The 21129-nt window shown below is 52.4% G+C and overlaps 5 protein-coding genes across 5 annotated transcripts; 1 reads left to right on the top strand and 4 right to left on the bottom strand.

Moving 5' to 3' along the window:
- Positions 1-301: 301 nt before the first annotated feature.
- On the bottom strand, positions 302-3235 carry POX_a00997 (HBS1-like protein; the record flags this gene model as incomplete). The annotated part of the gene is made up of 5 exons (XM_050109927.1): positions 302-1509; positions 1570-1752; positions 1804-2532; positions 2788-2853; positions 3004-3235. 5 exons carry the CDS (start codon positions 3233-3235, stop codon positions 302-304), a joined length of 2418 nt encoding a protein of 805 aa, XP_049973695.1.
- Positions 3236-3990: 755 nt separating this feature from the next.
- On the bottom strand, positions 3991-7684 carry POX_a00998 (PAN2-PAN3 deadenylation complex catalytic subunit pan2; the record flags this gene model as incomplete). The annotated part of the gene is made up of 3 exons (XM_050109928.1): positions 3991-4984; positions 5065-7481; positions 7556-7684. The coding sequence occupies 3 exons, from the start codon at positions 7682-7684 to the stop codon at positions 3991-3993; spliced, it is 3540 nt and encodes a 1179-aa protein (XP_049973696.1).
- A 783-nt stretch (positions 7685-8467) lies between these two features.
- On the top strand, positions 8468-9355 carry POX_a00999 (uncharacterized protein; the record flags this gene model as incomplete). Its single annotated transcript, XM_050109929.1, has 2 exons — positions 8468-8827; positions 8894-9355. 2 exons carry the CDS (start codon positions 8468-8470, stop codon positions 9353-9355), a joined length of 822 nt encoding a protein of 273 aa, XP_049973697.1.
- A 724-nt stretch (positions 9356-10079) lies between these two features.
- On the bottom strand, positions 10080-12625 carry POX_a01000 (Class E vacuolar protein-sorting machinery protein hse1; the record flags this gene model as incomplete). Its single annotated transcript, XM_050109930.1, has 7 exons — positions 10080-10969; positions 11020-11839; positions 11904-12002; positions 12083-12158; positions 12239-12273; positions 12359-12408; positions 12586-12625. The coding sequence occupies 7 exons, from the start codon at positions 12623-12625 to the stop codon at positions 10080-10082; spliced, it is 2010 nt and encodes a 669-aa protein (XP_049973698.1).
- Positions 12626-14784: 2159 nt separating this feature from the next.
- POX_a01001 (Serine/threonine-protein kinase ste20) lies at positions 14785-17578 on the bottom strand (the record flags this gene model as incomplete). Its single annotated transcript, XM_050109931.1, has 5 exons — positions 14785-14889; positions 14958-15292; positions 15361-15460; positions 15525-16359; positions 16431-17578. 5 exons carry the CDS (start codon positions 17576-17578, stop codon positions 14785-14787), a joined length of 2523 nt encoding a protein of 840 aa, XP_049973699.1.
- Between the last annotated feature and the right edge of the window lie 3551 nt (positions 17579-21129).

Raw genomic sequence — 21129 nt, forward strand, 5'->3', positions numbered from 1 at the left:
GAACTGAGGTGGTGGAGACATGCACTGTCCAAATTAAGGGTAAAAGGTTGTCCCCAGCAATATTCATAGGTGCCCGCCCCAGATATGCAATGTTCGCATACTAACCAGTCGGGTAGTGTGTCTCTGGTATACTTCCTAGTCATATTTTGAACACGGCCGGGTAGATTTCTCATCAAGTGTTATCACTCAGTCCTTCTCAGATTGTACGGAGTGGGAATTTGTCTTTGTCTATTGAATGTGCATTTTACCGCATGTGATGATCAGACCATCACCACGCGACACTTCACTTCACCAAAAGCCTTTACTCCAAAAACCCAGCGGCCACCGTTGCACCACCGGCACGGAGGACGATGCGCGTGGGCGCCTCCAGGGGCACTGCTTGGTCCATCTTCACCTCCACCCGAGCCACGGTGCCCGGCGCCACAACCTTCGGACGCTTTTTCAGCGTCGCACCCGAGGCCTTATCGAGCGAGGCCACCAATTTACTGATCCGGGCGGGGACGTGCAGACGGCCACGATGGACATCGACTTCCATAGGCATCAAATGTTCAAAGGCAAGAACTTTCGCGGTGAATGTGGTGATTGTCTTGATGGGCGCTGACGCATGACAGATCACATCCCCCGAGCGCAGATGGATGGGATCAATGTTGGCCAAGTTGAGGACGACATTCTGGCCCGCCACCGCCCAGTCGCTAGGTTCACCATCTACCTCGATGCTCCGAACCAATGCAGTCTCGCCGCTCGGCATCACGAGGATTTGATCGCCCATCTGTAGACTGCCCGAATCCAGACGTCCAGAGATCGAAAGGGGATTTTGAACACCCCCACGGAAGACATCGCCAATAGTCATCCGCAGTGGCTTGTCCAGGGCATGGGTGTAGCGTTCTGAGGTCTCGAGCTCCTCGATCAGGGTGCGGCCTTGATACCAGGAAGACTTGGGATCGTCACTCCGGCGAGTGATATTGTCACCAAGAACACCCGAACAGGGCACAAATGAAATGTTCTTCGGTTGGAACCCTGCCGTGGTCAAAAAGGCCGAGATTTGTTGCTCAATCTCCCGGAAGCGCTCAACATCCCATTGCACCGCATCCATTTTGTTGACAGCGACGATAATCTTCTGGACTCCCATACTTCGCACGAGGAGCGCGTGCTCCTTGGTTTGACCCTTCAAACCAGACTCGAACTTGCCCACGCTCGAATCGATGACGAGGACCGCAAAATCCGCTTGACTAGCACCGGCGATCATATTGGGCACGAAATCACGGTGCCCTGGTGCGTCCACAATGGTAAAGGCCGTAGTCTCGGTCTCAAACTTGTTGGTAGCAATGTCGATCGTCACACCTCGTGCACGCTCCTCCGAGCCCTGATCCAACACCCAGGCGAGAGCAAAAGATCCCTTCCCGATCTTCTCCGCCTCTTTCTTATACTTCTCCAAAGTACGTTGATCGATGGCTCCTTGATCTGCCAGCAGTCGACCCATGAGCGTACTTTTACCAGCATCCACATGCCCTGAATCCTGTCAGCTGTCCCCGTCTTTTCGCTGTCAATTCTGAGATCCGACGAACTCACCGATGACCACAAAGTTAGCTGACTTCTTGCGTTTTGACTTGTTGTACTCTGCCAAGACATCGAGATTCTTGCTCTTCACGGTAATCTTTTCTTCAACGGAGAGATCTTTCATGCCGCCAGCCAGGTCGGCCTGATTCTTCTGGCCTTCAGTTGTCTTGGACGCTCCTGGCTTGGATTTGAGTCCTAGATTGTATTAGGCGTATGGCCACTACTCCTTTCTGCGGATAGCCAAACCTTTTGCTGTATTCTGCGCATTCATCACCACGTCATCGGGACTGGGGGCTGTAAAGTCAAAGGGTTCAGCATGCTGTTGGCCGTAGATTTCTAGGATGTCCACGTTGGTGGATTTGACATGGCTGGGCTCAGCAACGGTTGGTCCCGCCGTACTCCCGAGGATGACGCTGGCAAAGCTGGAAGGGGGTGCACGAATGCTGGGTACAGCTGGTTCAGGCTCGAGTTCAACTTTCGGTTCTTCCTGCTTGGCTGGCTCAGGCTCAGCAGGCACAGGAGAGTTGCTCTGCTCCGGTGCTGGTTGTTGTTTGGCCGGAGAAGATGAGGACGCAGCAGGTTTTCCTAGACGACGGAGGCCGCCGCTTGTCTCTGAAGGCTTTGAGAGCTTACTGGCAGCGAGTCTCTCTCTGAGGGAAAGAGGTGCCCCGGACGGCTTCTGTGCCTGTCTTTCCGAGTCTTCAGACTGCTGTGTTGACACGGGCTCCGATGAAGTTGCCGGCTTTTCGCTCTCTTTCTTCTTCCTCGCCGCGGCCAAAGCAGCAAGCTTGGACACCTTTCCACCTGACTCTGGTGCACCGCCTAAAAGTCCAAGCCGTGGATAACGCGGTTGAATCAGAATATCGGCCTTGCGATGGGCGGGAACGTTGAGCCAGGGACAATCGTGGAAGAACTCGGTGGTGGAGAAGGGGGAATCGTCCGGTAAAGGTGCGGGAAATCCTGGCACTGGGAGACCTGTTAGAACAATGTCCAAACTTTCAGGCGTTGTCAGTCTCGAAGTCCTTGCGATTGGCAGTGAGTTGACCTGCATCGAAGCAGAAAGCTTCATCACGTACCTTTTATGAAGCTTCCAAGCAGCAACCAGCGACCCTCCATGTACACAGATCCCCTTCCAAAGCTCACAGAGAAACTCGCGCGCCTGTCCTCGGAGTCTCCAAAGCCCAGCCATATCTTGCCATCCACCAAGTCAACGAAATCGAAGCAACTCACCACTTTGACCCTTCTTCTTCTGTACAGCCGGAGCTTGCGTTTTCTTCATTTCCTTCTCCTTCTTCCCTAAAAGTAAAACAGTCCCAGAATTAGCTCCAGTCAAATTTCGTCGGAGCAAGACACGTAAAGCGTTCGAGCTGTTATACCCCTCCTTTCAAACGGCAGCAATCAAGTTGGCAACCGCAAGAAACGGGACAGAATAGATTAGATGTGTACCTCTCAAGTAGTTCACCGATTTCTCAATATCATTGTAATAATGCCACAGGGCATCGTGGATTTCCTGCGTCGTGGCCGTCACTGACGGTTGCCCCGCGCGAAGCTCCGCCTGGACGGAAGCTGTGCACTGCTGCAAGAACTCCTGCTCCTCGGGATCGGGTGAGTCATAGCCATCGTCGTCCTCAAAATCGTCATCGTCATAACCGACGGCTTTGACACGGTGTCTTGACATTGTAAATGTTAATCAAAGAAGGGGTCAACAGAGGGGTGGTAGGTGGAAAGAATGGGCGGAATGTCGGCCGCGGAGGCGGAGAGATTTGGAGGGGCTGTGTTTCAGCTTGACCGGACCAGGTCGGGCGATTGCACGTCAGTAGGGCTGAAGATTCGTGCTCAGAATTAAAACCTTTATGGCAAGAAGCTGATAGAATTTAGGGTTGATCTTGAATTTCTTGACCAGGGGCCTTGAAGATCGTTGAGGGTGAACAAGGTAGTAAGGAAGGATCTGGTTGTGCTGGATCGGACCGATTCTGCACACGTCATTCTCCACTACAACGAACTGTGGTCCCTGGATATGTCATCGCACACCTACCTACCTACTCATCAGGTTAATTCGAAGGGACTGCTGGGATTGAGCAGTCTTCCAGGCGACTTAGTACCCTTCAAGTCACTCAACTTACTCAATTTGTTTCGGCTGGCATGTCATTAATGGAACAGAAATGAGGCATTGTGGATTTGATAGTCTGTGTACTCTTTGTGTTTGGTGAAGTTCGAAAGGTACCCTTACGGAAAGGTTTATGTAGAGGATAAAGATTTATAGTTTATTGCATTTCCTGTCCCAGAAGCAGCCATGACCACAGATGCAGGTGTTGCCTCACCAAAACACTGCCAAACACCGTGTAACATGCCATTGCAGCAATCGCTCAAACAGAGCACAAAGTAGAGCAACACAAGATCAAATCTAGCTTACCCAGCATGTGGGTGTCAGCTCTAACGCAGAGGACTGCCACCAAAAAAGTCGCCTGCCCCGGGACCTGAGAAACTGCCATTGCTAGGAGTGAGGGCAATCGAACGGCGGAAAGCCTGGCGTGGTGTAGCCGGGGCACTCATAGGCCCCGAAAGGACAGCAGACGCAGGCACCGGCGAAGTGACGGAGGCAGCCGAAGTCGATGCTACTCCGGTATCAGCAGCAGAGGTGCCACGACCGTTGGGACTGGACAGTGCAACAGCGGTACCAGGACGAGAGAGAACTGCCGCTGAGCTGAGGCCACCATTCTTCGGAGGAGGTCGGAACCCATGCTTCGAGCCTTCGCGGAAGATCTCTTCTAGCATCAGAGCGACGACCCCGGCATCTTCATACTCTTGGAACTTCTTCCAGAGACGCATGGCCATGCGTGCATCCTCTATGGAGTCGTGCCCGTGAATCACTTCAGAGGTCGGCTCTTCCTGAATATACTCTTTGAAGACGGCCCAAGCCAGGTACCGGAGACTCAGACGGCGGTTTTTGCCGGGATGGAAGAAAAGATATTGCGTATCCACGGTCTGTGATTTGGGGACCTGGATGTTGATTTTTCGAAAGTCTGAAGCCAGTCCATGACCGACGAAGATGCACCCAAGGTTCAGCAATAGCCAGAGCTTCTTGTATGCGACCTTCAAGGGAACAAGGTTGTGCTCGCTCTTGCGCGGGTCAAGGTCACCGGGCTTTATTCCAGAATACTGGGTCACGTAGTCGACAATTTTTTCTCGAATGGTAATGTAGTCGTCAATAAAAGGTAAACCTTCATCCTCACCCGAAGCCCGCAACACAGAAACCCGTGCCAAACCACTCTTGTTGGGGCGGACGATTTCATGCGATCCGTCTGCCTTCACGTCGATTTCAGCTTTCTCAAGGTCAACAAATTCAGTGTCAAGTGCGACTGGGGTGCCAGCCGTGGGCTTCTCCTCTTCGGTCAAAGTGCGACATGACTTGACTTGTCGTCCGCCACTGCAACCCTCGTTAGTATCATTCGAAAACCAAAGCAAAACCCACCACAAGGACAAGTAATGAATTATGAGAAAACCTACTTCAAAGACCACTCGCGGAACAACAACGTCGTGTCCAAAGAGTTCTTCCAAGAGTCATCAACGCCATGACGTGCGCTTCGCACCTGGAATGCCAGGACGCAAGGCTGCTTCCAAGGCTGCGTGAACCGCAGAGCCTCATCCCGATCCACCTCCGTGACCAGGAAATCGTTAAACAGGTGCCACTTGTCGGTGGAGGCTTGGGATTCTGGCTCCGAAATTGAAACATTTACAAATGAGACCAGATGCGCTTTCTGATGCTCCGGGATATCAATCTCAGCAACAAGACCCACCAAGTCGTACACAACCAGATCTGGCGTGTTGCTCTGCTCACGTGCACGAAGCTCGTCGCCTTCGAAGCACATCACTTGACCGTTGTCAATTACTACACCAACCGCGTCGGGTAGCCATCCAGGAATAGACCAAAGGCGACGGCACGCGGGGTTTGTTAATGCCGCATTCAAGATGAGGATCAATGGCATCCGGTGAACGGTTTTGCGTATCATGACTTGTTGGTAACGGCGACAGTAATTGCACCACCCTCGATTTTGAGTCTCGCGCTCGATACTGGCGCGCAGGATGCTAGAGAACCGGAATGCCGGATTGCGTCGCGCGTGCTTAATGTCCAGGTTTGGGTAGAGAAGCTCGTTCGCCAGAGAATTGCCTGGGCGCACGGTTTCGTTTTGACAAAACATGCATCGAATTGATTCCGAGGCTATCGTTGCAAGACGCTGGTCGAGATCCTCAGCATTGGGCTGGATCGTTCGGAAGTCGTGGGCGACCTGCGTTAAGAAGAACCGATTCACAGCTTGAATCGCTGTTGACAGAGATTTATTCGTGAGATTCTCCTCCAGAAGGCCCAGGTTAGATGCTTCCCGGAAACTGCTGAATGTTTTCAACAAGTTTGTTGCCTGACAGTTTTGTCCATTTGCCTTTTCCAGCATGTCGAACAGATAGCCCAATTCACACAGAAGGCAATTTTCAAAGATACACGCTCCAGCGGCGTGATTCAAAGCAAGGTTTCGGAAGAGAGGGATGAATTTGAGAAGTTGAAGAAGGGAGTTGGTGAAAGAGTTGGCTATATGAGTTTCCAGACCCGAGAAAGTAGTTTGATTGTAAAATCGAAAGTCAAAGTCATCGACACCGAAGCGACTGTATTTGATTTCAACGTTGCTGTACTTCAGGAGAGGATCGTCGTCCGCTTCGCCATTGATCTTAGCGCCAGCCAGACCTTTAGCTGCCTCGATTACAGAACTGTTCGAGTCAGATTTACCCTGATCCCGAGCCTTTTCACTCAAAAACTTTGGAGCAATCAGAGCAGGTTCAGCCGTGGCCATGGAGCGGGTGTTTTCCATCTGGTATCGGCGATTCTTTCGGGGATTGGGTGCACCATGTCCAACTTCAGCTGGGCGCAAGTATGGCAGCAGCGACTGGTCCACTTGAGGCGGAGGATTGCCAACTTCGAAGACGAGGTGGCTGGGCCATGCGGAAAAAAGCCGGTCGTGATAATAAGGCATTCCCACCATGTTCAACGGTGTTTCCGGAGACCAGTCGACAGGAGGGAGTCGTGTGGGGACATCGGCAAATTCGATTTCTTTGCTCAATTCGTTAAAGTGAACCTTATTGGGGGACCCCCATAAATGAATGGCACACTCTGCATCGTTGATAGCCAGGGCTTCTCCAGAAGGCGACACATCAAACCCCAGCATAAAAGTGACATTGGCCTGTCTCAAGTTGATCGTGTTGGGATTCATCAAATCCACAACCTGTAGCTGACCCGTCTGAGAAGCTACGAAGCTTGTGGTATGCAACTTCGGATGCATCCGCACGTATGCCGCACCCGCATGGAACGGAATGGGAGGAAGCGGCGATAGTGTTTTTAAGTCATAGACGTTGGCCAGCGGGTCGACGATCGGAGCACCGAGGTGACGAACAGAAAATCCACAAGTCACGAGCAAGTCATTTCGCGCATCCATATCATTTATAGCCGTCCCATGAGCTTTCCACGACTTAACGACCTTAAAATCAGCCAGGCTAAGTGCATTCACAGAGCCAGTATCCGTTGCCGCGCAGAGATATCGACTTTTCTTCATGAGTGTATAGTTGAAGTCTGTATGAAGCTTGTCGACAATAATGCCTTTATCAATGTCGATAGTGAACATTGCACGTTGACAGCCCGCAACCAAGATTCGATTTGTCTGGGCCGTGAAACTCATGCATCGAAGATCGACCATCTCTTCGTGTGTGACGTGCCATTGTGTCAAGCCGCGTCGCGTAATCATGTGCACGCTCTTCGAGGACAACGAAATCACACCGCGTTGATGAAATACGATCTGCCGCACGCCGCCATCCGAGACAGGGTGGGCACGAACGGAGGTATAGCGCTGCAAATCTGGTCCAAAGAACGACGAAAGTCGGCCCTAATAAGACAGATAAGAATGCGATTAGCCCGATCACCGTCTGATTTGGCCCCGAAAGAGCGCGTCTCACTCACAAATTCATTGCCCGTCCAAAGAAGCTCCATGAGATCGTCAAAAGCTACCGTTGTCGCGATTGTCGGCAGCCCATGTGCACTCGGCGGTGGCACTGGAATGCGCGACAATTCATCCCAATCTGCCTCCATTGTGACAGTGGATGAATCTGGGCGAGATCGCCCAAATTATAACTCAGAGTGTATCCTCGTCGCGTCGCCTCGTCGGTCCTTTTCGTTTTGGGATATGCGACCTTCACCCAGATCAGGAAAGACCGAGTCGGAGCATCGTCTAGGAGGGGACGGGCGTGATTGCGGGGAAGCTATCAGAAGTCTTCGGGTTCCGGCAGTCGGCAAAATGAGCAAAGTAGAAGCGTATAATTCCAAGACCGGCCTGACAAGAAGGTTGAGTATGGACGCTTTTCTCGAGAGAGATCGAGGATAAAGGGCTGCCGGATTATGCTGTCATTAACAGTCATTCATCTCTAAACCGCCGCGGCCCAGACGAGCGACGATACAGTCACGTGATTTCTCTCTGGCACTCGAGGATCAACTAAAGAGAGCAGTCGAATTGACTGGGTATGTTTCTGTACCGGTCTCGATACTATCTTTTCATTTCAGTGAACACAGAACTTTGCTTTTTCAATGTCCTGTGGGACCAAGGTACCGAAAATCTCTCATGAGAGTGCAAAAAAAAGACTTGTCAGACACTGCTGTTGCACTGTAGATCTAGAGGATCTCTAGAGACCATTCCAGGGCCGAGCATCCCGACTTTTTCCCTATCTCTGTGAAGCTGTCCAGTCTGTCTCACGGAATTTGATCTGACCAATCTACCGGGCGTTATGAATCAGCTGTACAAAGTATCTACTATATCTCCCTCTCCCCTGCCCGCTTGATATTTGGCATCATCCTCCACGCTTGACCTTTCACGTCACCATGTCCTCTACCGACCGGCCTATCATACGCCGTGATTTCACAGAAAAACTCATGCTACAAGCTATCCCTCCATATCGCCTTTGGCACAGGACTTATCGGGACAGCATGTGCTCATCACTGGCACTGCCTGGGAGGACGGCGTGGGCTCTGCAACCGCCATTGCCCTTTGCCCGCACCGGAGCGTCCGCAATCGCTGTCGTTGACCTCCATGGCGTCTCTGGGGGTATTGTGTCTCGAGTCAAGGCCGCAGCTATCAAGGTAGGACGACCCGAACCTCAGGTAGTCAACGGCCGCGTTGCAGCGTTCAAGGACACAGTTTTGGATGCGTTCGGACATCGGTTGGATGTCCTTGTCAATAATGTAGCTCATCAGGAGCCGTATAGTTCTATCCTGGACGCAGATCTAGATGTGTACTGGAAGACTTAGGAGGTCAATGTTCATGGACTGTTCAACATGACGCGGGCGTTCCTACCTATGCTGCTTGACACGCGCGCAAAACTTGACGGCCAAGGCATTGTGATCAACGTAGCTTCTTCCGGTGCTCTTAGCGTGCGAAAAGGCGGCGCAAGCTATAGAACCTCCAAGCTTGCGGTACTTCGCTGGACAGAAGCCCTGAACCTAGAACATTGCGACGACGGCTTACTTGCTTTCTGCGTGAATCCTGGGGCAATCAAGACCCATTTGACAATCAACGAGCCTGAGGAAGTGCGTAACAGATTACCACACAAGCCAGAAATTGCGGGCGACACTATCGCCTGGCTCGCTTCAGGGCGAATAGAATGGATGGGCGAAAGGTATATTAGCTGTCCCTGGGATATGGAAGAGCTCTTGGGCAGGAAGGATGAAATAGTGGAAGGGAACAAGCTGAAGCTCAGCATGGATTTCTGAGTCTTGAGTCTGATCGAATTTAAATTCAAGGCACACAAAACCAATCATGTCTCTCGCCCTTTTATAAGTAGATCTCATGGATGAAGACTGGGATAGGCAGGCAATACATAGATGAAGTTCTTAGCGCCGCTCCGGGCAGGAAAACTAACCGAAGAGCCGTGGAGGAGTTCTCCTGGAGTAGTTGCACCGGTTTCGCAACTGTTTGTAAAACATCAGCATGCTACATTGGTGGAGTATGACTACTACACAAACACAAAACAAAAGCCACACATAAATGGCCCGTTGCCCAAACTTCTCAAAATAAGGACTGAGGCTGCGTAAGCAGGATAGTCCAAATTCTAAACACCACATCTGGCGTATTGTGTGCTGCTAGGTTCAAGCATAACTGATCGAGCATGACCATCTTGAGAGATCTAAAGAGAGAGAAAGAGGCAGGTGAATGCGTCCACTTGTCACGAGTTTGAAGATAGACGGAAGCCGCAGCAATTATATGCACTTGCAAAGAGAAAAAGATTCGCCACATGCCATCAACTAAGCTGAACAGGGAAGGATATCTGGGCAAGGAAAAGAAATAACAAATAGGCCAACATGGTCACGCTTAGGCAGGTAGCGCAGGGTCAAATGAAAACCACGCAAAAGTTGAACTCTAAACTACATGCCGTCTCCCAAGAGCGCTTGACTGATCATGGCAAGACCACCTTTCGCCCCCCCTTGCCGGTAGAAATTAACGGTAGAAGGAAGCAGGGTTCGAGACAGGCGCGCCAGGCTGCGAAGGCTGGTAAGCCTGGTACTCTCCAGATGGCGGAGCTGACGGTGCTGGGTTAAAAGCAGCATATTGAGTAGGCTGAGGCGTAGAACCAGGGATGGGGGGCGGCTGGTGAGAGGGCGGCGCTTGTTGGTGCGATGGGGAGCTTGGATAAGGAGCTTGCTGGCTCTGGTGCGGTGGAGCCGAATACTGGTGCTGCGCTTGTGGGTTCATTCCGGGTGTAGATGCTGGCTGTGCTGGGTCCTCAGGCGGATACCCTGTAGAATTGTATTCTTGGGGCGGTGGCTGTTGCTGGAATTGTTGGTGGCCAGTTGGAGGAGCTGGACCGGGCCCTGAGAAAGATGGGCGCTGGTTGGCAGACCCTGAAGGCTCAACGGGCGAGTCGTAGATCGATGTACCGAGTTCTTGTGGGGAGTCATATGTGGACTGAGGACGATGATGAACTGGCTGATACGGTTCAGGTTGAGCAGTACCAGCGAATTGGGCACGCGGGTCCGGAGACTGAGATGCCGGTCGATAGGGCATGGACTGCTCTGCACCATAAAATGCGTTTGGTGGCGGCTGGGGGGGTTGAGAGTCTGGATGTTCCATCAGTAATTGCCCATAGTGAACCGGGCTGAGTTGTGACTGACCTTGTGGCCGAGGAGTGAAGAAACGCTGGTCCGGTTGAGGGCCTCCATGAGGGGCGCCCGAAAGATAACCAGCTGGAGCCGCACCGGGATAGCCATATGGTGGCTGAGAAGGACGCCCGTACTGGGATTGGGGTGGGTGAGCCATCGAGGCTTCCAGGAGCGATTCGTAGTCGCGACGAGCTTTAATGAACTTCTCGTTCAATTGCGTAAATTCGTCTATCATCATTAGCACCGCAATGTCGCTACAGATCAGGTAGATCACGAACCTTTCTTCTGAGAGTACTTCCCGATGAGCTCAATCAGCTTAGGTCGAATGGCTAGAGTGGAGTGGTAAAGCGTGGTAATCTCCTCATTTTCCTGGACATTCAGATCCGAGCTTCGTGTGCTCAACAACGTGAGAAGCTTCTCCACGTTCTTGATCTGACCAAATACCTCGGCTTCCATGTGAGCCTCGCGCTGCAGTTCATCCACAGTGGGATCGGGGAGCTTCTCGACATAGTTCAGAGGGAAAATGCCGGTTTGTCCGCGAAGAGACCCCTTCCACCAGTCCTTGTAAACCGATTCGAGGACTGCGATGATGTCGCCTTTTCGGAACTGGAGCTCACCAGGCTCAGAAGGCTGGAAATCGAACAATGCCCTGACTCGCGATACAGTAGCGGCGGAAGTGCCGGAGGGTACTGGTTGAGAAACAGCAGCGTCTGTCACATTGGTCGCGGCCGGAGTAGCGACGGAGGGAGAGTTTACTGCCGCCGAGGACGAAGATTCAGCTTGGGCTGATGTCGCTGATGGTTTGTCTTTGATAGAAAGGGCCAAGGCCATCTGCAGCTCCTCCTCTTCCTTCTGTCTGTCGATATCGGTCATGGCGCTCTTGACGGGTTTCGACGGAGGTTGAAGGTTTGGGTCTGTTTGAGAGATATTGGTCAAAAAGCCGCTTGCGCGTGCAAAGTATTGCAGAGAAAACTGACTTTGAGTCTTGAGCTTCATGTACGCCTGCTCCATAATACCAAAATCTGGATTTGAGGAGAACATTTCCGTCCATTCTTGCATGCGCTCCAAGATTTTCGATTTCACCTGCTGATGGGTGTTCTGGATTCAAGATGGCACAGTCAGTAGTTCGTTCGCCTTCAAGATCGAACAGTATCAGACTTACGCGATCAGCTGCCAAGCGCAAAAGCGCATCGGTGAAGCTTCTCGAGGCCAGCTCGCGGTGGATCTTGGGACCGCAATTTTGTGACAGCGAGTTTGCGAGCTGTGTTGGTGGTGTGAGCAAAACCCCCCCCAGCTAAGTGATTCAAAATACCGCCTATCCCTCCAGTGGCTGACACTCACCTCCAGAGTATAAAGCTGCACATTGGCGTTCCGATGCGCCAGCCGCTTGATCAATGCCGCGACGGCATCCTTCGCTCTGCAACAGATCTCGATATTAGCATCAGGGCTTCGCGCCGGTCTAATACGAGCCAGAATTAGAAGACCGGAATTACCCACCCAGTCTCTTCCGCAGACACTTTGTCACAAACGTCCTATACCGTAGCAATTCATTGAATTAGCTCAGTTCTGCCCAAGCTCCGAGTCCTTTGCGCGCTGTGACAGCTCCGCTGGACGCACCAGGATGTATTCCCAATTCTCCGAAGTCAAATTCTCGTCCGTCGCCTTGGCTAAAAAAAAAAAAGAAATGTATCGTCAGCACAAATTTTCGAGCTTCAAGTTCTCCTCTCCATTGTTGCACGGTGTGGGCCACAGCTGCCTGGCATGGCATTTTCGCTGCGGCTGAGGGACAACGATCACCACCCAGCAATAATCGCAGCTCTCTCGCCTCAAGTCTCAGTACTCACCGACGGCATCATCAAAAGAATTCTGCGGGGCGCGAAACATTCTCACAATCTCAGATGGAGCTGTTCCCAACGGGGTACGGGGCCAATATAATTGTACGAGACCTCGTGACCAAGGAGTGTACGTCAGGCACCAACGATTCGCTGACACGGGTCGGATCCGCCACTTCACGGGAATATGAAGGCTCGGATAAATTTGAAAGAAGCGATTGCACACAGTAGGAAGCAGCGAGTATTGACCCGGCAAATGATCTTTGAAGCTGCAAGGGATTTGAGTCAGATCACAGGTGCAGTGCAACAGAGAATGCGGGGAGCAGCGAGTCGACACAGCGGGGAGAAGAGGGCGGGTCGGCGATACTGGTCCGGTCGAGAAGGTGACGCTTATCCTAGGAAGACCGCAGACAGCTGCAAGATCCAAAAGAGAGTCCCAGGTGTTGTTGAGGAAATGGTCGCACCAGATTGCGCTGGATTCGTCGTAGAGCAGGGTTCAGTCAGAGCTACTTGTTGATGCCACTAGTTGCTGCGCCTGCGAGTCAATCCCGCTGGTCGGAACTGAGTCAGCAGAACGATGACGACGGTGCCCCCGGGACCGGGCACGGAGCTCTTCGTGCTTGAGCGTGCAGGTACCTGCCAGACTGCCGTAGCCTTCGAATCACTTACCTTGGAAGGCACCAACAATTACTGGCTACTGTGGCAAAGTTAGGGGCGAGGAGTGCCTTAGTACTCAGCCATCTGAGCTCATCATTGATGCAGGCACTAATGTACTGTGGCTGGAGGTCCTGCAAAAAAGTTCAGCCTCGGTGGCAATAATTACAGCCCAATAAAACAAACGATCTCGCGATAGATCTGGCACTAATCTCGACGACCTATTTATATGTTCATGACGACTAGAGATATAATGCTGAGAAATAAAAGCAGCTTTCCTGTCAGGATAGTGTCATGATGCTCCCTTCAAGAAGGGACGGACAGTAAGACCAGACGAGCCCGTCGACATCATCAGATGTTACACTCGAGCCCGTGCGGCAGAGACATCAAGATGGGTCTGGAAACTAATAATTAATGGTCCACATTTTTTTCTCCAGATGCCTGGGCCGATGCTAGAGATAACAATTTCGAGACATGGCTACCAGGGGAGGATATTCATTAGCTGAGAAATCAATGCTCGTGCAACTAGCGATCGATTGGTTCCTGAAGTCCGGTTACGTTCTGGTATACCTAGGTAGAAATAAGAGTTTCCAAGTCATGTCGGAGCTTGATTCTCTTCTGTGACGGCCCTGATCCCTATGCATAAGAATGGCTGTGTGTCCGTGCTTCGTTCAAGACCGGGCCAAAATGTCACAGGGAAGACGAGCAGGAGAACTGTATACCAAGTCCAGCCCTCCAACGACCGCGAGATTTGGTACTCTCTAACGCCTTTCAGCTTGTTAGTCAAAGGGTTACGGTGCTGGACGGACTGGAGTTCTAGAAAAGACTTTCCCCGGACACGCGCACAGGACTCGGCTAAAAGGGAGGAGATAAGCATGTAATCATGTTGATTGATGGCTTGGAACTCGTGTCTCAATCATTCCTCGTCTCCAAGCTACATAAGATACATCGCAAGTGGTAGACGTCTGGCAACGAGAACCCACGGCCATGAAATAACCTATTGCTACAGGGACTGTCCCCTCGTCATGTCATACGTCGCAAGAAGGTGAACAGATACACAAAATTTCGCAAGGTAGGCGATAAGGATCAGATGAAAAAGGATGAAGAAAGAGCAAGCGAGGCCTCATATCAGAGCCCTCTATGGAGCACAGACTGCCCCGTGATCAAGTCCAGGTCATAGCAAATCAACGGATTAGACGGGAAACACAGATGTGGCGCCTAGTGGCAGCGAAAAGTCTAGCATCGTAGGGGAGAATAAGCGGAAAAAAACTTTCGTCGGCGAAAGAGAGCCAAGCAAGGGCAGCGAAGAAAAAAAAATGTACTTTCAAGAGTAACATGCCGACTCCAGCAACAAGGTGGTGCGGATGATGGATGGCAATCCGGAATCTAGAAGGATGACAGGAAAGTTAATGGGGAGTGTTGGGGGTATCTGAACGAGACGGGCAGTAGGTGGCGAGGGCAAATCCCAGAACACACAGGAAGAAGAAAAGAAGGGTACACGTGAGCAACCGAGACGTATATGTGAAGAGCGCACGAAAGAGCGCAAAGAGTGAAAAACTAGGCTTGGCCTTTTTGCGCCTTTTCCTGAGCACGGCTGATGCGCGCGGCCTTGACCAAGGGCGCCAAATGCGACAAGGGAGAGCACAGGCTCATAAATGGGTGCTGTGAAACGATGTTAGCAGCGAGAAATTTGAGGCGAAAAGGATCGTGCCGGGGGGGGGATCAAGTACCTTGAGGAGGTCATGAGCTGAGGCACGCTTCTCCGGATCCACCTTCAGGGCCAGGTAGAGGAAGTCACGGAAGACATGAGACAATTGGTGTTCATCTTTAATCTTGGGGGTTCCGTTGGTGGCAATGAGGTAGAGCGCACGGAGAGGCGATTCGGTGAGATATGGCGGTTCGCCCTCGATCATCTCGATAGCCATGATCCCCAGACTCCAGATGTCAACCTTACGACCGTATTCTTTGCGAGTAACGACCTCGGGCGCCATCCAGTAGGGAGTGCCAACCATGGTATTGCGCTTGTTGTGAGAATCGTTGATTTGAGCGCAAAACCCAAAATCGGCTGTGCAGTGGATCAGTATCACCATCAACGGAAACTCTTGGGGGACGAGGGTATGGGGTCGAACTGACTCAATTTGATATTGCCCTCGAGCGAAAGAAGGATATTGTCGGATTTGATGTCGCGGTGGATCACACCCTTCGAGTGCAAGTGCTGAAGACCACTCAGGGTCTAGAACGTTGTCAGTGACTTTTATCTAGAAACCGCAAAGGAAATTGGGGCTCTCCAAGCTTACCTCACGGCAAACAGCTGCAATCTGTCCTTCGCTCATGATATTGAAGGTGACGACGTCTGTCAGGCTACCACCTTCCATATACTCCATCACAACCCACAGGTCAAGCCCGTGCAGAAAACTCTCAAGGAAATTGACAATATTCTTGTGCTTGCTGTCCCTCATGACCAGAATTTCATTAATAATCAGCTCCTTCTTGGGTTGCAGATCGAGGTTCATTTGTTTGATGGCCACGCAGTTGTTCGTGCCAATCTCGTAAGCGGTATAAACGCCCCCTGAAGCGCCTTGTCCGATCTTGTTGAGGTTATGATAAAGCTTTGTCGGGTCGCCTGGGTGGCAGATTTGCAACAGTCGCTGACGCACATCCATCACGGTGCTCTGACGCTGTTGGCGTTGTCGTGGTCGCGCGGCAGGCGGAGCTTTCGTACTGGGAGACGCCGAGACAGGCGACGGATCCGCGGACGAAACCCCCACGTTAGTTTCCAGAGTGGGCGGTTGAGCCGGTTGTTGATACTGTGGTTGTTGCTGCTGTGGCTGCGGCTGCGGCTGCTGGCGTTGACTCGTGCTCCGATCCAACTGCTTCGAGGCAATTGCCTGCTGCGCAGCTGCCATGACCTGCTCCTGCTGCTGCTGGTATGCGGTGGGCGAAACGATTGCGGTCTGCTTCGGAACTGGTACCCCATTGCGAGAGTTGGAGCGGCTGGGTTTAGATGTGACGGAAGATACATGAGCAGACTCTGACATGAAAGGGATCCCGGCGGGTGGGCCGAGTGGCGTGGGGGTCTGGCGCTGCGGCCCAGCAGCATAGGTTGCGGGTGCAGGTGGTTGCGGCGGAGGTCTGGCCGGAATCATGGCGGTCGGAGGCTTCGGGGGCGCTCGATGAGGCACCAAGCTCCCCAGAGGGGAGACATGGCGGCCGCGGTCGTCACTGCCGGGGGACTGCGAGGGATCGGGGGCGGCGACCGTGGGTTCTCAAAGCTGGAATTGTTGTTTGGTGGGAATCGAGGGCTGCCCGGTGGTGTGGTTCCCGCTGTCGCCGGGGCCGGCGTAGTGGCCGCGGCTGACGCCTTGTAGGACGCATTGTCAAACTTGTGCCACACCTCGTCGTCATCCCCTCGTGTATTCTTCTCATAGAACCGCATAATGTCCACCATAGTCTGCGGGTGTTCCTCCTGCTCCTTCTTCGAGATGCCACTTTCTTGCAGCAATCGTTGCCACTCCTTCGGCAGGCCCGTGAACTGACCGGTTTGATTGTCATATCCCACGTGAGTGACGTGAACTGGATTCTCCGGTGCCGAGATTTTGATGTTGCGGGGTGACCCGAGCATACTGTTCACAAAACTAGAAAAACTGGCTTTCTTGCTCCGGGCTGGCCGCTGGGGAGCCGGGCTAGAGGCTCCATTATTCCCTTCATCCGAGTAACGCTTGTCCTGGTGCGAGCGTTCCGCCTCCCGGTGCGCAAAAGAATCCATCATGCGGTTCGGGAGGGCTGTGAAGCTGGCAGACTGTCGAAGCTGCTGCCGACCGCGCGGGTCTTCCGGGCTCGTATGGTGGTGGCGCAAGGGAGGAGGCTGTCCGTTGGGCTGGTAGGGCTGAGGTTGGTGGTCTGGTTCTGCAGAGTTCTCGTCGAGCGCACTGAGCATCCCCCGTGTCTCAAAGGAGAGATTGTTCATGTCATCGGAGTTCCGGTCATTGTAGGAAAAGCGATTCGAGCTGCGAGTTCGGGTGCGCGAGCCGCCGAAACTGGGAAAGTAAGACGAAGACCCTTCATCAATGCTAGGGGAGCCGCCACCGCTGGGTTGGCTCTGCTGGCTATGTTGACTGTTCTGTTCCAACGACGAGGAGGAGGAGCCGAACGCGGCGTTGGACCGAGAACGAGTGTGCTCGCGACTGCTGCTGGGTGAAGCGCGCGGATAAACCGGAGCTGAAGGGTGGCGCTTAAGAGAGGTGGCACTCTGATGACTTCGGAGAATGCGCGAACTGAAACTGGGAGGGTCCTTGTGTAGCTTGCTTGACGGCCGGCGAAACTTCAACGAGAAATTGCTTTCTGAACTCATGACGGGCCGGTCGCAGACATATGCTACTTCTCAGGTGGGACGGACGGAAGAAGAATGTGATGCAGATTGGAACTGGACTGAGAGAAGGGGGGAGGAGGGACTAAAAGAGCGAGGAGAAATTTCCGAGGCCAATTGAGGATGTCTGATGAGCAGTCCGACCGGAGGAGCCACGGTCGGCGTGTTTGGCGGTAGGTGGTAGGCGGAGGTGAACAATCAGGTCGGTGGCCTGCACTTTCAGGATGAATTCTCTGACCGGACAAGAGTCATGAATGAAGGCCGTGGGTGTGCCGTGGCGTCACGGGGGGTGTTGGAAGGTGTGATGGTGTGTGATGGGGGGGAGGGGCCTGCCGGACTCAGATATGGGACGAAGGGGAATTTTATTCTGGAAGACTTGACCAGCAGGATGAAGTGGGCACCAGGCGGAGGGAGAGGAGAGGGGGGTCCAAACGTAGTGTGAGAGGTGGAGTGACGAACAGTGAACCAGGGCCGGTACCTGGGATTCGGGAGGTACTCTGGACCAGCACTGGACGGGTACCGGTACTGAGGTACTGACTATGTTGGAGGATGGTCAAGATAGGCGGAGTGAGCACCGGGATTCTAGACTCGGGGTTTAAAAGGTGGACGCAATGCCCGAAAAGAACGAAGGCAATGAAGTCCCTGACTCCGGAGTGAGGAGATCTAGGTGATGGAAGTACAAGCGGGTAGGGGATACCAGAGTCAGCACCATATATACACGTCACACAGTATATCAGAGGTACAGGGCCCTTTGGCTCGGTGAATCGTGAAAAGAGAGTCCTGGAGTGCTCGATAAGAGTAAGACCACACAGGATCAAACAGCACCAGACCACACGAACCTTGCCGAGCCAGCGGGCACCGTCAGAAGTCCAGACGACGAGTCCAAAGGTGGTTCGGCACGTGGGAAAAGCGGAGTGGGAGACAGAAAAGGAGAGTCTCTCCTTGGTACGGTCGCCGGTGGCACGGTGGCACAGTGGTACTTGGCCCGAGTTTAGACATGCTATGGCACTCTGAGCCCTGCGTTCTAGCTGGATAGAATAGGGGAGCTTTGTCATGCGATGGGGACTGAATATACTTCACCTCTTTTTTCTTTCCGTGACCCTATCATGCTCAGATGCTCAGACACTGCATTGATCGGTATTTAGGTTTCCCTAAGCATCGGGTCCGCCTTCTAAATGCTTGCAGGCGATGCAGTACGCGGATCATGGTGAACCTCGTATTGCGTACCCTTGAACTATACTGACGTAGCTTGTTATCTCTCTCACTTTGGAGAATTTCAAAGCGGCAAACTGACACACGCATGTTGGTCTAAACAGCAGACACTCGACACTCGAAAATGTTCATACAGGTAGGAGCCGGTGCTAGGCTGCTGTTTCATGTCCGTCCAGCTTCTTTTTTATTCTCTGTTATGCCGAGCGGGTTTCGACACGACTACTATGCAATAGGCATCCCGTCTGCTACACTCAACCATAACGGGTCAACCGAGTCACCCTTCCATATCAAATCTAGGTATAATAGCTCCCGGACTCGTACTCTCTCACCCAGTATTCATTCACTCGGTATATACTGCCCAGTACATGACTACCAGCCAGTGCTGCCCACACGGCAGAGTATACTGAGTAGTACTCACTACAGAGAACTATCTTATCGATATCCCGGAGACGAGCCTCACCGAGTCAACATTTATCTTCATGGACTCTGCCGTGTCGATGTCTTAAATTCTGTACAGTAAAACCTTCATGTCTTAAGCTCTACGCCGACCAGCCCCACCGCCATTGTCCACCCCCCGTCGGATACTTAAGTTGGAACCATCCACGACAGAATTCTAGATGGTCGGCGCCCACCTCTCGCAGGCTCCCACTGGACCCTCGTCCCAGTCAGTGGAGGCGAAAGGAGGACTGCTCATTTCCTCAAGTCTACCCGAATGGGTGGACAAGGGCTGTAGGTGGGTCCCCTGAAGTGGACACCGAACGTTGGGCCTTGTGTGCTGAACCACACCGGCACCCACGGGGGAAAACACTAAAAAGTCGGTGGCTTTCACCAATCTAACCTTTTTGGGAACAATCGAAATGAGTGATGATGCGAGAGTCAGATACTCTCTTTAGCTCCTGAGTTGCCAAGAGACTCATCAGCGTAAGGTTGGGATTACACCTGCCATCATTACGTCAAGGGGTGTCTCGCGTCGGGACAAGAGTTAAGTACATTGGTATGGACATATATTTCTCAGTGCAGGGTAGGGACGGGAGGTCTCGAAAACGACGGACCGTCTCTTGTTGAGAATTTCAGAAACTGATTTCCATTGCAGCCAAGAGGAACAAACGCATAGATCTTGTGGTGAAATGGATATCCTTTTTTCTGGCCATTGGTGGTTGCTGACTCGCGACAGGAGACTGCATGGACACGGGAAAATGTAGAACCGAGTCACTGAAAGTCGGGAGTCGATTGGTCACAAGGGATTTCAATCCCGTCCGACTCGCAAAGTCTCCTGGTGAGCATGGGCGAAACATCAAGCAGCCCAAGGTGACTCAACCCTGCAGGTACCTACACCTGCGTCGCCGAGAAAAGATAATTCCTGAAGGGATCTAACCACACAGGCACTGGCCTCCCCCGGAAAATGAACACAACGGAGAGAGTCCTTCTCTGAGGCTTCCTCCACCGCCGCATACCAGACTGTCTGTATCCTTAGTCCAGTAGACAGAGGAATCAAGAGTGTCCGTGTAGCACCCATGCGGTTCTACCCGCACCCCCCCCAGCGTCACTTTTGCTATGATTTCATCTGTTCGTGGTAGGTACTCGCTCGCCTTGAAGGACCCTCGGACGCGCATGCGTGGTTCGTCTCTATTTCTCCCTTACCATCACAGTTTGGCACGATCAGAAGGGGAAAAACAGGCATGCTTGGCACGATTCTGCAGGCGAAACACGACGTGCGGATTTATTGGCCCATCGGGCTCATATTTGCAATATTGGATGTCTCTACCTCTCAATTTCACTACATACATTGTGTCCTGCTAGCCATGTTATGAGGCCCCGGGCCCCGTCCGGCTGCTGCCAGCCCGCGCCCGTGTTTCAACTTTTGACGTGGATGACCAGACAGCAGACAGATCAGAATCCTGGGCTATTGATGAAATGCACAATTGTTCCGTGCACAATATCAGGACTTGGATATCCACCATCACTTCTTGCTTGACTATCCTTATTCTTATCCATGTGAACAACACCCCGAGGCCATTCTGAGTCTGGACGAATGTCCCCCAGCCTCTCTGATGGCATCATGTTTGGTCCCGGATTGCTCATGGGGTTCGTGTTGGATCGGTAGTGGCTTGTCTTGCGACTTCATGGTTGGATGCGTCTGCCGTGGGCACCCATGGTTTATGGCTCGTGGCGCATTTGTTGGTTATAGTAGACTTCTCCAGATTATACTCAATTGCAATTGTGGGTACATGCAGTAGCTTTGCAGGTTTCCTGGCATCATCACACCAGTGAAAGCCAAAGGGTCACTACATAGATAAGACATCGATAGTTGTCTTTGCAAGCTC

Source organism: Penicillium oxalicum, chromosome I (assembly GCF_001723175.1).
Source record: "Penicillium oxalicum strain HP7-1 chromosome I, whole genome shotgun sequence".
Taxonomy (NCBI): domain Eukaryota; kingdom Fungi; phylum Ascomycota; class Eurotiomycetes; order Eurotiales; family Aspergillaceae; genus Penicillium; species Penicillium oxalicum.